The sequence below is a fragment of the Wyeomyia smithii genome, chromosome 2, assembly GCF_029784165.1.
Source record: "Wyeomyia smithii strain HCP4-BCI-WySm-NY-G18 chromosome 2, ASM2978416v1, whole genome shotgun sequence".
Taxonomy (NCBI): Eukaryota; Metazoa; Arthropoda; class Insecta; order Diptera; family Culicidae; genus Wyeomyia; species Wyeomyia smithii.
Genome location: NC_073695.1, coordinates 161,625,093 through 161,641,683, shown reverse-complemented (window position 1 = coordinate 161,641,683; position 16,591 = coordinate 161,625,093). Strand labels below are relative to the sequence as shown.

General features: G+C 35.9%; 1 protein-coding gene across 2 annotated transcripts in view; it reads left to right on the top strand.

Moving 5' to 3' along the window:
* Window positions 1–16,591, top strand: part of LOC129721970 (ionotropic receptor 25a) — a 100,618-nt gene that overhangs the window by 26,880 nt on the left and 57,147 nt on the right. For both annotated transcript variants that reach the window (XM_055675112.1, XM_055675113.1), the window contains exons 2-4: window positions 10,731–10,880; window positions 11,009–11,214; window positions 11,272–11,536. In XM_055675112.1, coding sequence (XP_055531087.1) covers window positions 10,731–10,880; window positions 11,009–11,214; window positions 11,272–11,536 — 621 coding nt within the window. The remainder of the gene's footprint in view (window positions 1–10,730; window positions 10,881–11,008; window positions 11,215–11,271; window positions 11,537–16,591) is intronic.

Sequence of the window (16,591 nt, the reverse complement as noted above, 5' to 3'; positions counted from 1 at the left end):
CAAATACAGCGAGTGAAGTCTTACTAACACATGCATTGCGGTTCTTGGTTGTATGTTCTTCTGCAGAAACTACTGACGGTGCAAAAAGTAACAAAATAATTTTTTGGTTGTTACTTTTTGTGTCTAATGCAAGGTTATAAGATACAAAAAAATAATAAAATCTTGCTAAAAAGTAACAAAATCTCTCCCGTTTGTGTTGGGTGTATAATAATTTTATAGTATATGGGTCCATAAAATTGTTACTGAATCTTACTGACGGAATTGCCTTTTCCCGGGATCCCGGGATTCCCGAGCTCCACGGAAAATTTTCCATACAATATTGCAATAAAACTAAATGTCGTATCAAAACACGAAACTTACGTCGTAGAAGTGTAGAGCAGCTTCATAGTGTGCATTATACGAAACAAAAATTTGCTTGAAACGACGATCAATATTTGTTTGCCGTGTAATATCAAATTATTTGCTCAATTTATTTTTCAAAAAAATATGCTGTCTTATTCAGTAAACGATAAATTAGGTAATATTTTCTTCGTCTCATGTCTTTTTTTGCTAGTGAGTTTACTACTAAGCGGATAGTTGCTTGATTTTTTCTTTGTTTATTGACAAAAAATTTTGAAACCTGTAAATTGATATAAAAAAAAATTGAAACCCGTAATTCAATGTGACCAGAAGTAAATAAATTAATAAAACTCAGTCAGTTTACACTGACTTGGGTCGTGGCCGCGATTTCACATTAATTACGAAGGCATTCAAATGCTATAAAATCTGAATGCCAAACACTCAGCTTTATCTTCAACAAGCTAAAAGTATTGGACTCTTCAGTTTCTAATGAAATGTAGCAAGAGCTGGAATCGGTGATTTAGAAGTATTTTAGAAATCAGACACCAGCGGTGATTCAGCGATCTTAAGCAAAGTTTTACAGAAGGGAACTACATTATTTGAGCCTAACGAAAAATTGTCAGCGGATCTGAGGCGATTGATAGACGATTGTTCATGAATTTCTGGAGTGAACTCGAATAAATTTTGTTCTTCAATTGATAATTAAATTGTAAACGATAGTTTGAAACTTATATTAGTAAACTTTATGTGAAGTCTCATTTTCGCTAAGGAGTTTTTTCCATTCCCGGTTCCCGGGAATTCCCGGGAAATGAGATTTTTCATTCCCGTTTCCCGGGAAATCTATTCTCGGGAATATTGCAAACCCTGAACAGAATATCAATGATTTTTTATCAATTGACATGTATGGTAGTATATATATATATATATATATATATATATATATATATATATATATATATATATATATATATATATATATATATATATATATATATATATATATATATATATATATATATATATATATATATATATATATATATATATATATATATATATATATATATATATATATATATATTATAATTGTTATTCATCGCCGAATCAAACATCGTGCTCTTCCCCATCTTGCGACGAAAGTTATTGAAACTTTGAATTGAAGTTCAAACTGAACTTGGGATTTTATTTATTGCCACAGCATATTTACCATTCCAATGCACACGCGAGCACAAATTTTATTTTAAAGGTGATTTACAAAAACTCACCAGAAATCGTTCGAATTTTTTTATAATCGGCGATTTTAACGCTAAACATCGTTCATGGAATAATTCTCAAAGTAATTCCAATGGCAAAATTTTATTCAATGATTGTTCTTCAGGATACTATTCTATTTTGTCTTCTTACATGCTTTTCTTCTGTAAGAAACCCATCAACAATTAATTTGGTGCTAACAGATCAAAGTCATGTGTGTAGTGATTTGATCACACATGCTGACTTTGATTCTGACCATCTTCCAATAACTTTTTCCTTATCACATGAATCAGTTTTAAACCCTATGAGCTCTGTTTTTAATTATAACAAGGCTAATTGGGAAAGATGCAAAACTCATATTGAGAGAAATTTCCATACTGAGCTTGATTTGCAAAACGAAGTGAACATTTATTCCGCTTTGGAAGCATTAAAATGTGCAATTGTTGATGCCAGGAATTATTCTGTTCCAAAGGCTCAAGTGAAATTTGACTCACCAATAATTGACGAAAATCTTCAACTTCTAATTCGTTTGAAAAATGTCCGCAGACGTCAATATCAACGTTCTCGTGACCTTGTTTTTAAAACTATTTATAAAGATTTACAGAAAGAGATTGAACATAGATTTGCTCTTCTGAGAAATCAAAATTTTCAGACTAAAGTTGAAAAATTGAAACCATATTCAAAACCGTTTTGGAAGCTGTCGAAGATTCTTAAGAAACCTTCAAAGCCTATTGCAGTTTTAAAAGATGGTGAACGTTTTCTTGTATCCAATGAACAAAAGGCTCAAAGACTTGCTCAGCAGTTTGAGAGTGTTCATAACTCAAATTATATATATATATATATATATATATATATATATATATATATATATATATATATATATATATATATATATATATATATATATATATATATATATATAATATGTATATATATATATATATATATATATATATATATATATATATATATATATATATATATATATATATATATATATATATATATATATATATATATATATATATATATATATATATATATATTATATATATATATATATATATATATATATATATATATATATATATATATATATATATATATATATATATATATATAAGATATAAGATGTTTACCGTGAAAGTACGGCAAAATTTTAAAGTTTTCTGTTTCGTCACCCGCGAGTTTTCAACTATTTATTATAGTTCAACCTACAACAAGCAAGCAAGCTGCTACAGAAAATCTTTGACATAATATCGTTATGAACATGCTAGATAGATTATTACTAGTCTTATCCACTGGGTCTAAGGACTCAATTTAAAAAAAAGCGCTTGGCTCGGTTTTATCGAATGCCGACCATATATCTCTACCACACATATCAATTGATAAAAAATCATTGATATTCTGTTTAGGGTTTGCAATATTCCCGAGAATAGATTTCCCGGGAAACGGGAATGAAAAATCTCATTTCCCGGGAATTCCCGGGAACCGGGAATGGAAAAAACTCCTTAGCGAAAATGAGATTTCCCATAAAGTTTATTAATATAAGTTTCAAACTATCGTTTACAATTTGATTATCAATTGAAGAACAAAATTTATTCGAGTTCACTCCAGAAATTCATGAACAATCGTCTATCAATCGCTTCAGATCCGCTGACAATTTTTCGTTAGGCTCAAATAATGTAGTTTCCTTCTGTAAAACTTTGCTTAAGATCGCTGAATCACCGCTGGTGTCTGATTTCTAAAATACTTCTAAATCACCGATTCCAGCTCTTGCTACATTTCATTAGAAACTGAAGAGTCCAATACTTTTAGCTTGTTGAAGATAAAGCTGAGTGTTTGGCAGTCAGATTTTATAGCATTTGAATGCCTTCGTAATTAATGTGAAATCGCGGCCACGACCCAAGTCAGTGCAAACTGACTGAGTTTTATTAATTTATTTATTTCTGGTCGCATTGAATTACGGGCTTAAATTTTTTTTATATCAATTTACAGGTTTCAAAATTTTTTGTCAATAAACAAAGAAAAAATCAAGCAACTATCCGCTTAGTAGTAAACTCACTAGCAAAAAAAGACATGAGACGAAGAAAATATTACCTAATTTATCTTTCACTGAATAAGACAGCATATATTTTTTAAAAATATATTGAGCAAATAATTTGATATTACACGGCAAACAAATATTGATCGTCGTTTCAAGCAAATTTTTGTTTCGTATAATGCACACTATGAAGCTGCTCTACACTTCTACGACGTAAGTTTCGTGTTTTGATACGATATTTAGTTTTATTGCAATATTGTATGGAAAATTTTCCGAGGAGCTCGGGAATCCCGGGATCCCGGGAATCAATATTCCTATTCCCGGGATCCGGGAATCCCGGGAAAAGGCAATTCCCGGGAAATCGTTCCCGGGATTGCAAACCCTAATTCTGTTGTTCATCCTCATTATATCATGCTGTCCAAATGAACTTGATATTTCTGCTGGTTCAATCTAAATACAGCCATACTCGAATGAGCGCAATAAAGAGCAAGAAAAAAATGAGAGTGAGAAGTGACGTTAAAAAAATCATTGAAACATAGCAAACTCATTTGTATTGAGCCATGCATCGTAGGTGGCCGATTCTGGTGTTGCATCATTCTGGCATAATGTCAGTAGTATGATATTAACTTTCCGCAACTCTGCTTAGGAGTAATTCTGGACTCTTAGCTCATATTATAGAACATTACAACACAATTATAAACAAGTAAACAGCACACTGAACTTTATAAAACGCTTCAGTAACAATTTTATGGACCCATATACTATAAAATTATTATACACCCAACACAAACGGGATAGATTTTGTTACTTTTGAGCAAGATTTTATTATTTTTTTGTATCTTATAACCTTGCATTAGACACAAAAAGTAACAACCAAAAAATTTTTTGTTACTTTTTGCACCGTCAGTAGTTTCTGCAGAAGAACATACAACCAAGAACCGCAATGCATGTGTTAGTAAGACTTCACTCGCTGTATTTGTATTGATGCAACGATCAGGCTCATTTCCGTCCCCTCTATTCACACATAAGAAAAATTTTAGCAATCATTCTCAAATGACTAATTAGAAACACCATCTTTCGTTCTCCAGTGTTTACTTGAAATGGAAAAATCAAAGTTGCCGGAGATGCGAATGTTGTTCTAGATGTGCACGAGTTTTGTATTTTCAAACAGGTCCAAATGAGTTTCGTAAAGCGATGAGGAGCGTTGAATGAATTGACATATGCACAAGTCTGGTTTAGGCTGCTTGAAATTGGTTCCTTACCCTATCATGAACGCTGAAGTACTGTAAGTTATTATGACACCTGCTTTTTTTTTTTTTAGGGGGGGATTTGTTAGTAGCATAAGTATTTATGATAGATATTATTAAGTAATGAGTATGTGTGTCCAATCACAAATGGTGACTTCTCAACACTGTTAGAAATTTGTAATTTTAATTGTTAGGATTTGTTTGCTTTCGCAATTAGGATTTATCATTCGTAGGGATTTAAACCTACTTGTCAGAAAAGGGGAAGTAAACTTACAACTAACTTAATTGCTAATACGTTGGCTATAAAGAGAGCTTATCTTAGCAATTGAGGATTGCAACGATTTTTGTCGAAAATTGTTAATAATTTTATTTGACATAGCTTCTAATGGTTCAACACCAGTAAGTCAATGTAATTCGAGTGTACCAAACCAAGGAGGACGCTTCAAAATCATTTTCAGAATGTTATTCTGAATCCTTTGGAGCGTTTTCTTCCTTGTTGAACAGCAACTTGACCAGATCGGTACAGCATAAAGCATTACTGGTCTAAAAATTTGTTTGTAAATCAAAAGTTTGTTCTTTAAACAAAGTTTAGAATTCCTGTTAATGAGAGGATATAAACATCTCGTATATTTGATGCACTTGGCTTGTATACTCTCGATGTGCTCTTTGAAAATAAGTTTTTTATCATAAATTAGTCCCAAGTACTTAACCTTGTCAGACCAACTTAAAATAACCCCATTCATCTTGACAACGTGATTATTATTTGGCTTGAGGAAAGAAGCCCTAGGCTTATGCGAAAAAATTATCATTTGAGTTTTAGAAGCATTGGGAGAGATTTTCCACTTGTGCAAGTAGGAGGAAAAAATATCTAAACTTTTCTGCAATCGACTGCATATGACACGAAGACTTTTTCTTTTTACGGACTAGACCCAAGACTGGACATTGAGGTACACCCGCTCTGACAGGAAATCTATCAGATTTTGAATTTTGATAGACAACAGTAGATAATTGGTAAGACAACAGTAGATAATTAGTAAGACAACAGTAGATAATTTGTAAGATAGTAAGATAATTTTTTAAAATTTTGATTAGGAAAATAAAAAAATTAAAAGTTTGCAATTTCGCAATCAAACCTTTATGCCAAACACTGTCGAATGCTTTTTCTATGTCTAAAAGAGCAGCTCCAGTGGAATAACCTTCAGATTTGTTAGCTCGTATCATATTAGTAACTCTGAGCAATTGATGAGTTCTGGAATGCCCATGGCGAAATATAAACTGTTCATTTGCAAAAATTGAATTTTCGTTGGTGTGTGACATCATTCTGTTAAGAATAATTCTCTCAAACAGTTTACTTATTGAAGAAAGCAAACTGATTGGTCGATAACTTGAAACTTCAGCTGGATTCTTATCCGGTTTTAAAATTGGAGTAATTTTTGCATTTTTCCATAATTTGGGAAAATATGCAATTTTGAAGCAGCAATTGAAAATTTTCACTAAAAATTCCATTGTGCTCTCAGGGAGATGTTTGATTAGTATATTAAAGATTCCATCGTCACCAGGTGCTTTCATATTTTTGAAATTTTTAATAATTGATTTAATGTCATTCAAGTTAGTTTCAATTATTTCTGCAGGTAAAAAATTCGGGGAAGAAATTAAATCAAATTGACGTGTGACTTCATTTTCAATTGGACTCACAACATTCAAATTTGAGTTATGAACACTCTCAAACTGCTGAGCAAGTCTCTGAGCCTCTTGTTCATTGGATACAAGAAAATGTTCACCATTTTTTATTTTAAAACTGGAATAGGCTTTGAAGGTTCCTTAAGAATCTTCGACAGCTTCCAAAAAGGTTTTGTATATGGTTTCAATTTTCCAACTTTAGTCTCAAAATTTTGATTTCTTAGAAGAGTAAATCTATGTTTAATCTCTTTCTGTAAATCTTTATAAATAGTATACTCTGTAATAGTATACAAATAGTATATATACATGTATATAAATCAAGAATCTTCTATACCTATAAAAATGCAGTCCGGTCTGTCTGTCTGTCTGTCTGTCTGATCCATATAGGCTCGGAAACTACCGAACCGATCGACGTGAAAATTTTTTATGTAGGGGTTTTAGGGGCCGAGAAAGGTCCCTATGATAGTTTAAGACCCCTCCCTCTTCTGGAAGGGAGGGGTCCCATACAAACGAAATACAAATTTCTGCACATCTCAAAAACTAACCAAGCAAATGGAACCAAACTTGGCATGTGGATGTTTTTAGGAGTATCAAATATGTACATATTGGTTCGACACCCCTCCCTCTTCTGGAAGGGAGGGGTTCCATACAAATGAAACACAAATTCCCCCACATCTCGAAAACTAATCAAGCAAATAGAACCAAATTTGGTAGGTGGTTGTTTTTAGGGGTAACAAATATATCCATAATGGTTTGACACCCCTCCCTCTTCTACAAGGGAGGGGTCCCATACAAATGAAACTCAAATTTCGCACAGCTCGAGAACCAATCAACCAAATACAACCAAATTTGGTATCTGAATGTTTTTAGAGGTAAAAAATATGTCCATAATGGTTTGACTCCCCTCCCTCTTCTGTGAGGCAAGTGAATGTTTTTAGGTGTAACAAACATGTCCACAATGTTTCGACACCCTCTCTTCTTCTGGCATATCTCCAAATACTATTTCGAAATCTAAGATGGCGACTTCCGGTTTCTGAAAAACAGCGGCAAATGACTAAATACCACCCAATATGGGTATTTCCGGAAATGTTATGATGCACTGAAGCCACGAATCGACTCCAGACAACATTTCGAATTGTAAGATGGCGACTTCCGGTATCTGGAAAACAGCCGAAAATGACCAAATAGCACCTAATATGGGTGTTTCTCAAACCAGAATGACGCACAGAGACTAGAAATTGTCTCCAAATGCCATTTTGAAATCCAAGATGGCGACTTCCGGTTTCCGAAAAACAGCAGCAAATGACTAGACACCACCCATTATGGGTATTTCCGGAATTAATGACGCACTGAAGCCGCAAATCTACCTCAGACAACATTTTGAATTGTAAGATGGCGACATCCGGTGTCTAGAAAACAACCGAGAACGACCAAATACCACCCAATATGAGTGTTTCTTTAACCAGAACGACGCTCAGAGGCCAAAAACTGTCCCCTAATGCCATTTTGAGATCCAAGATTATGGGTATTTCTGGAATTGTTATGACGCACTGAAGCCACAAATCGACCTCAGACAACATTTTGAATTGTAAGATGGCAACTTCCAGTGTCTGTAAAACAGCCGAAAATGATCAAATAACACCCAATATGGGTGTTTCTTCAACCAGAATGACGCACAGAGGCCAGAAATTGTCTCCAAATGCCATTTTGAAATCCAATATGGCGACTTCCGGTCTCCGAAAAACAGCGGCATATGACCAGGTACCACCCAATATGAGTATTTCCGGAATTGTTATGATGCACTGAAGCCACAAATCGACCTATCGACCTCAGACAACATTCCGAATTGTAAGATGGCGACTTCCGGTATCTGGAAAACAGCCGAAAATGACCAAATACCACCCACTATGGGTGTTTCTTCAACCAGAATGACGCTCAGAGGCCAAAACCTGTCCCGTAGTGCCATTTTGAAATCCAAGATGTCGACTTCCGGTTTCCGAAAAACAGCGGCAAATGACCAAATACCACCCAATATGGGTATTTCCGGAATTGTTATGATCACTGAAACCACAAATCGACCTCAGACAACATTTCGATTTGTACGATGGTGACTTCCGGTGTCTGGAAAACAGCCTAAAATGACCAAATACCACCCAATATGACGCTCAGAGGCCAAAAATTGTCTTCTAATGCCATTTTGAAATTCAAGATGGCGACTTCCGGTTTCTGAAAAACAGCGGCAAATGATCAAATACCACCCAATATGGGTATTTCCGGAATTGTTATGACGCACTGAAGCCACAAATCGACCTCAGACAACATTTTGAATTGTAAGATGGCAACTTCCGTTGTCTGGTGAATAACCGGAATTGACCAAATACCACCCAATATGAGTTTTTCTTCAACTAGATTGACGCTCAGAGGCCAAAAACTGTCTCCTAATGCCATTTCATTTTGAAATTCAAGATGGCGTCTTCCGGTTTCTGAAAAACAGCGGCAAATGACCAAATACCACCCAATATGGGTATTTCCGGGATTGTTATGATGCACTGAAGCCACAAATCACCCTCAGACACCATTTCGAATTATAAGATGGCGACTTGCGGTGTCTGGAAAACAGCCAAAAATGACAAAATACCCAATATGAGTGTTTCTTCCACCAGAATGACGCTCAGGGGTCAGAAATTGTCTCCAAATGCCATTTTAAAATCCAAGATGGTGACTTACGGTGTCTGAAAAATAGCCTGGAGTGACCAGATACCACCCAATATGTGTATCACTGGATCCAGAATGATGCAAGTAGCTAAAAATTGACCTCAGACATCAGTTTGAATTGTAAAATGAGCCGAAAATTACCGAATACTACTACATATGGATATTTCCGTAATCGAAATGATGTATAGAAGCCAAGCATTGACCCTGGACACCATTTTGAATTCGAAGATGACCACTCTCAGTTTCTAAAAAACAACGAAAATAACTGAAATGCATTCAACATATTTCCGGAATAGAGGTGATGTACAAAAGTCAAAAGTCGAGGATGTTGTCATTCCGATAAAACCAATCATTTCAAATGATATAAACAAAAATCGCACAATAGGCGAGACGAAGTTTGCCGGGTCAGCTAGTAAATGAATAAATTGCAAAAATTTTACAATTGCTGCATTTTTCTTTCATTTGCTTAGAAAAAGTCAATTCTGGTAATTTTCACAATCCAGAAGTTTTATCAAAAAATTATAACGGATTATTTCCAACTATCTCAATAAGTTCGACATGTGCATTTTAATTTAACTGACTAATATTTTAAATGTCCTCCCACTTCAGTATGTGTTCTTTTCTTTTCCGACGCAACAAGTGGCCGCACACATTGCAGCAATCATTCAGTCGAGACTCCGTTCCAAAGGACTAAATCTAGTTAAACAAATATTAAATTAAAATCGATCATCCAAGTAAATCCCCTCTAAAATAATTTATCAATGGTAAAAAAACGCTTGCGTATCTAGGCTGCCACAGTAAAACGAAAGAAACTTATAAATTCCAGAAATCAACACACTTCAAGCTGGCACTGAAAATATCACGCTGCTTAAGCGATTTTTGATATTTAAAAAATCACTACGAGCTGCACTGCAGTGATATTTCCGAGTGAATACAAGACGGTTGTTGATACAAGACGGTTGACAATGAAACCCCGAGAATGAGAATAAAAGAGACGAGATATTGAATCGTTCGTAGGATCTCCACGCATACTGTGATGGTTACATGCTCTTCATGGAGAAAAAAACAAAGGCGATGATATTTTCTCTCTCGTCATAGTCAATATGGTGCTTGGATTAATCGCAACTCTGCTCCTAAGTCCCTTACTATTTGGCATGCATGTTTCCTGCATGCATTTAAGAAGTTATTTATTGTAAGCTTTTTTATTTAAAATGGCCATTTAAATTGTTTGAAAACATTGGAATACAAATATTTTGTAAAGTGTTAAAATTAATTTTTAGCTGTAGCAGCTGGAAGCACTGCGTCAACGCCCCGTTTTAGGAGAGGGGACGAGTTTTACCTAGCTGCCAGTATTTTTTTCTTATTTTTTCAACTTTAAGTTGTGAACTTGTTTGGGATTAAGAAGTTATATTACAAATTTTACCTAACAATTTATCTCTTTTTTATGTTTTCAGTATTTGTTAATGAAGTTGGTAATGATCTTGCACAAGTTGCTGTTGACGTAGCATTGAGTTATATCAGAAAAAATCCCAGTCTCGGCCTTTTCGTTGAACTACTTTCAGTTGAAGGAAATCGTACAGATAGTAAAGGGCTATTGGAATCACGTAAGTATATGTGTGGTGCATTACCACAACGTTAAAAAGTTCCCAGAGCATAATCTCACTAACACAACTATCGTACCAAGTTCATAGTGTGATCATCAAGTCGGTAATTTTATATATTTTTTCTACAGTTTGTTCGAAATACGCAGAAGCTTTAACCACTAATAGACCACCTCACGTTATATTCGACACAACTTTGACTGGAGTATCTTCGGAAACAGTGAAATCTATAAGTTCGGCTCTTGGAATTCCAACAGTTTCTGCATCGTTCGGCCAAGAAGGAGATTTGAGACAATGGCGATCATTATCAGCAGTAAAAAGCAATTATCTACTCCAGGTACTTGCATATCCGAGTTTCAACACTTAGCGAGTAATTTTTTTTTGTATTTTTAAGGTTATGCCTCCCACAGATATTATTCCTGAAGTAATCAGATCTATAATCATATATATGAATATTACTAATGCAGCCATATTATATGACGAATCATTCGTTATGGATCATAAGTATAAAGCTTTGTTACAGAATATACCTACAAGACACGTTATAACATCCATTGGTAATGATAGAGATCGAGCAGAACAAATTGAAAAACTTCGCAATCTTGACATAAATAATTTTTTCATTCTTGGCTCTTTAGCTTCGATAAAGAAGGTTTTAGGTAAGTCATTCACTCTTTACTGTGCTCCTATGGGCTAAAGTTGTCATTCTGTGCCATTGGTATTTTTTTCAATTACCGCTCATTTTTGAAAAGATTTTATTCAAAAACAGAAATTAATCCACCTTGCGGAGAGATCTAGCCTTTCTCATAAGAACTTTTTGCTTTTCTCCTAGAAAGGTATAGCAATCACTTGCAAAACCGAAAGTATAAAAGTGCTCCAAAGGGCCGAATGGCATATATCACTCGACTCAGCTCGACGAGCTGAGCGTTTTCTGTGTGTGTGTGTTTGTGTGTTTGTGTGTGTGTGTGTGTGTGTGTGCGCGCGTGTGTGTGTGTGTGAGTGAGTGTGTGTGTGCGTGCGTGTGTGTGTGTGTATGTGTGTGTATGTGTGTGTGTGTGTGTGCGTGTGCGTGTGTGTGTGTGTGAGTAGCGTGTGTGTGTGTGCGTGTGTGTGTGCGTGTGTGTGCGTGTGCGTGTGTGTGTGAGTGTGTGTTTGTGCGTGCGTGCATGCGTGTGTGTGTGTATGTGTGTGTGTGTGAGTAGCGCGTGTGTGTGTGGGTGTGTGTGCGTGTGTGCGTGTGTGCGTCTGTGTGTGTGTGCGTGTGCGTGTGTGCAGATTTTTATTCTCACTCACTTTTTTCAGAGATGGCTGGACCGATTCTCATGAAATTAATTGCAAATGAAAGGTCTTGTTGTCCCACAAGACGTTATTCAATTTTATTGTGATCGGATTTTTAGTTTAGAGGTTATGTATCAAAATGTAAAAATCATGAAACATCATTATCTCGAAAACTACACAACCGATTTGAACATAATTGATTTCAAATGCACGGGCTAAAAACCCTTAAAAACCCTTAACTTTTGAATAATTATAAAGATTGAACTTGTGGTTTAAAAGTTATGGAAGGAAACGTGTTCTGAAGACTGTTTAATCTCACTCATGTTTCTCAGAGAAGGCTGGACCGATTTTCATAAAATCAGTGTCAAATGGAAGGTCTAGTTGCCCCATAAGATCCTATTGATTTGTTTTGCAATCGGACTAATACTTTGCCTGTTATGTTCAAAAATGTGAAATCCAGCTATGAAAAGGAACATATTTTGAAGACTACTTGGACTCACTCACTTTTCTCAGAGATGGCTGACCCGATTCCCACGAAATCAGTGTCAATTAATAAGTCTAGCTGCCTCATAACACCCTATTGAATTTTACTCTAATCGAACTGTTACTTCGTCTGTAATGTACCGAAATGTGAAAACCACGAAATTTCATTATCTCAGAAACTACACAACCGATTTGATCAATGTTATTATCATATGGGCGGGCTAGTTAAGGCTTAACTGATAAATTATGATTGAAAACGTGGTTTCAAAGTTTGGCTGCCCTATACGTTCCCATTTCATTTGATTACAATCGAACTTAAGCAACCGGTATGTATTAAATTGTTAATAAAACAACGTAAGTCTATTATCTCAAAGATTACATGAATTATTTGAACATAACTAGTGTCATACGAACGAGTCATCTCTCAAACTTACAAATAACAAACTTCATAACGATTTGATATGTGGCTCAAAAGATATGAAAAGAAAAGAAATTCAAAGACTATTTAAAACTATACCTGCTTTGATCGATATATGTGGCCTCAACATAATTTAAATGTGGTATCGTACTATTTGAACGTTCCAAATTCATTGATTCCTTGCGATGTGTTTGAAGTCTGCAAATGCACGACGAATCGCCATAGGTTATGATCAAAGTCAAAAAACAAATCGTTTGAAATGATTGGTTTTATCGAAATGACAACATCCTCGACTTTTGCCTTCTGTACATCGCCCTAGTTCTGAATATATTCATATTGGATTCGGTCATTTTCAGCAGATTTTCTGACATCAGTCTGACACCAGAAATACCCATATTGGGAGGTATTTAGTTATTTTGGTTGTTTTCCAGAAACTAGAGCTGGTCGTCTTTAGATTCAAAATGGTGTACAGCAGCGATTTTCAACCAGGGGGGAATTCCCCCTAGGGGGGAATTTTACCGTTGCAGGGGTCCCCCCCTTGCGAGTAGAAAAAAATCACAAGCAATGCGCTTTTGTGATTGACGGTGGTGCGACTTTTTTTTTCAGTGTCCAATGAATTAGCTCGCAAAAAACCCATGCAGCAGTTTCATGCGCATTATTTTGCTCTGTAGGCATTCATACGTCAAATGTGCTTGTTAACAATCGTCACATACACCTTCACAAGAGATGCTGAATTGTATGCCCGTGTATTGGTGTTCTTCTGCTCCTGCTTGAAACATGTTAAAAATTAAAGTTTAAAAAGCCTTATATTTTTTAATTACTACAGCTATTCTTTCATGGTGCCGATAGGGGGGAAAAGCTTGTGTAAATTATCAAAAGGCGGGCATGAACTGAAGAAGGTTGAAAACCACTGGTGTACAGGGTCAATGTTTAATTCTATGCATATTTACGGAAATATCCATATTGAGTATTATTCGGTCATTTTTGACTGTTTCCTAGAAGTTGCCATTAAGCAATTCACAATGGTGCCTGAGGTCAATTGTTAGATCATTGCATCATGCTGGTTCCAGAGATACTCATATTGGATGGTATTTGTATATTAGGCTGTTTTTCACAAACCGGAAGTCGCCATCTTGGGTTTTAAAATGGTATTTAAGATAATTTCTGGCCTCTGAGCGTCATTCTGGTTGAAGAAACACCCATATTGGGTGTAATTCGCTCATTTTCGGCTGTTTCCGGAAGTCGCCAACATACAATCCAAAATGAGGTCTGTGGTCGATTGCAGCTGCTGTGTATCATTCTAGATCCGGAGATACTCATGTTAGACGGAAATCGGCCATTTTTGGCTGTTTTCCAGAAACCAGAAGTTGCCATCCTACAACTCATAATGGTGTCTGAGGTCAATTTTTAGCTTCTTGCAATATTCTGGTTTCGGAGATACTCATATTTAATGGGAATCGTCCATTTCAGGCTGTTTGCCAGAAACCGGAAGTTGCCATCTTACAATTCAAAATGTTGGCGGAAGTCGATTTGTTGCTCCAGTGCATCATTGCGGTTCCGGAAATACCCATATTGGGTGGTATTTGGTCACTTTCCGCTGTTTTTTCGAAACCGGAAGTTACCATTTTGGATTTCATAATGGCATTTGGAAACAATTTCTGGATTTTGAACGACATACTGGTTAAAGAAACACTCGTATTGGGTGGAGTTTGATCATTTTCAGCTGTATTTCATAAACCGGAAGTCGCCATCTTAGAATTCAAAATTGTATCTGTGGTCGATTTTAGCTCCTGTATCATTCTAGATCCGCATATTATTATATTGGTCGGAAATCGGCCATTTTTGGCTGTTTTCCAGAAACCGGAAGTTACCATCTTGCAATCCAAAATGCTGATTATGGAACATATTTGTTACCACTGAAAACATTCACCTGCCAAATATGGTTGCATTTAGTTGGTTAGCTCTCGAGATGTGCAGAAATTTGTGTTTCATTTGTATGATACCCCTTCCTTCCAGAAAAGGGAGGGGCGTCCAACTATTATGGACATATTTGTTACCCCTCAAAACATACACATGTCAAATTCGGTTTCATTTGCTTGGTTTGTTCTTGAGTTGTTCAGAAATTTATGTTTCATTTGTATGGGACCCCTCCCTTCCAGAAGAGGGAGGGGTCTCAAACTATCATAGGAACCTTTATCGGCACCACAAACCCCTTTATACAAATTTAATAATTAAATAAATAATTGAATAAATATACATTTATTGGATTGAAGCGTTCATGTAAATCTATTTTTACAAATAAAAATTTGAATGAGAAAGGCTGGGTCTGACCGCTAGGGGGATTAATTTAGGTTTTTATTAGTTGAAATAGATTCGAAAAAACACTTTATTTTTTTCAAATTAAATCCTAGTAATATCAACTATACCAAACATAAAACCCACATTAGGTAATATTTGTCCCTTTTAGCCTGTTTTCTAAAAACTGGAAGCGTTTATGGTCGGGTACGGGCTCTGGAAATCCAGCAGAAATTATCAACATGAATATTTTTGTTCTAAAATAGATGTGTTTGTGAAGATCTATTTCAAAAAATACTCAAGTTCGGATGAGACAGACTAGTTCTTGCCGCTAGGTGGGTTAATTTGAGTTTTTTACAGACAAACTAGCTTGTTCGAACTTGAAGAAATAAAATCTAAAATTTTTTTTTCTAGTTTGTATTTCTTGGATAGACAAAATTAACCTATCACTTTCCATTTTTGTGTCGCGTCTGCAGGCACGACTCAGACTGGCTTTGGTCTCAATCAGACAGGTCTGTAAGAGATATCAGTTGTAAGAGTTTGGTAGTTTGCGAAGCAAAGAAGTAGAAACTCGGCTGTTAAAGCCACTAAATTATAGGTATTTTTACGGTTGACCTTCCCCAACTATGTCCGCAAAATCGGCAAACTTTTCACGCAACCACCCTTTAGAAAACCCTTCCGTTTGAGCGCCAGTACGAAGAAACCGTACTGCGGTAAGGCGTGTTCAATTCCCGGCCCGGCTAGTCCTCGCAGGGCAGGTCAGGTAAGGACTACCAAAATTACAAAATTGCGAAAGAAAACCAAAACCTGCTTCAGTGAAGCCCCGCTCAACCAACAGGTTTTTATAATGGTTCAATCAGTTTTCTGAACATTACCCTGTTCATTTTACTGATTTGATTTTTCCTATCGCCCTAAACGTACACGATATTCTAATTGTAAATTGGATCGATCTAACCAGTTTCGTTACAATGGTTACTTAGCTTTCGACGTTGCATTGGGCCCCGTTCTTCTCCGCTGACGGCTGGATCTACACGCGGGCCTAGTTCGACTCGGTGGTTTTCGAGAAACCACTCACCCCGTGGCTCGCGCTATTTTTCTAGCACAATTCCTTTTCGGAAGGTCGTCTGTCGATGATCTGCGACAATGAGTAATGACAATATGGTAGCAGGTTCCCACGTGGGCCCCGTTCGACTTGGGCACCGCCAAGGAGCGGCTCAGAGCCAACACGTGTCAAGCGCCG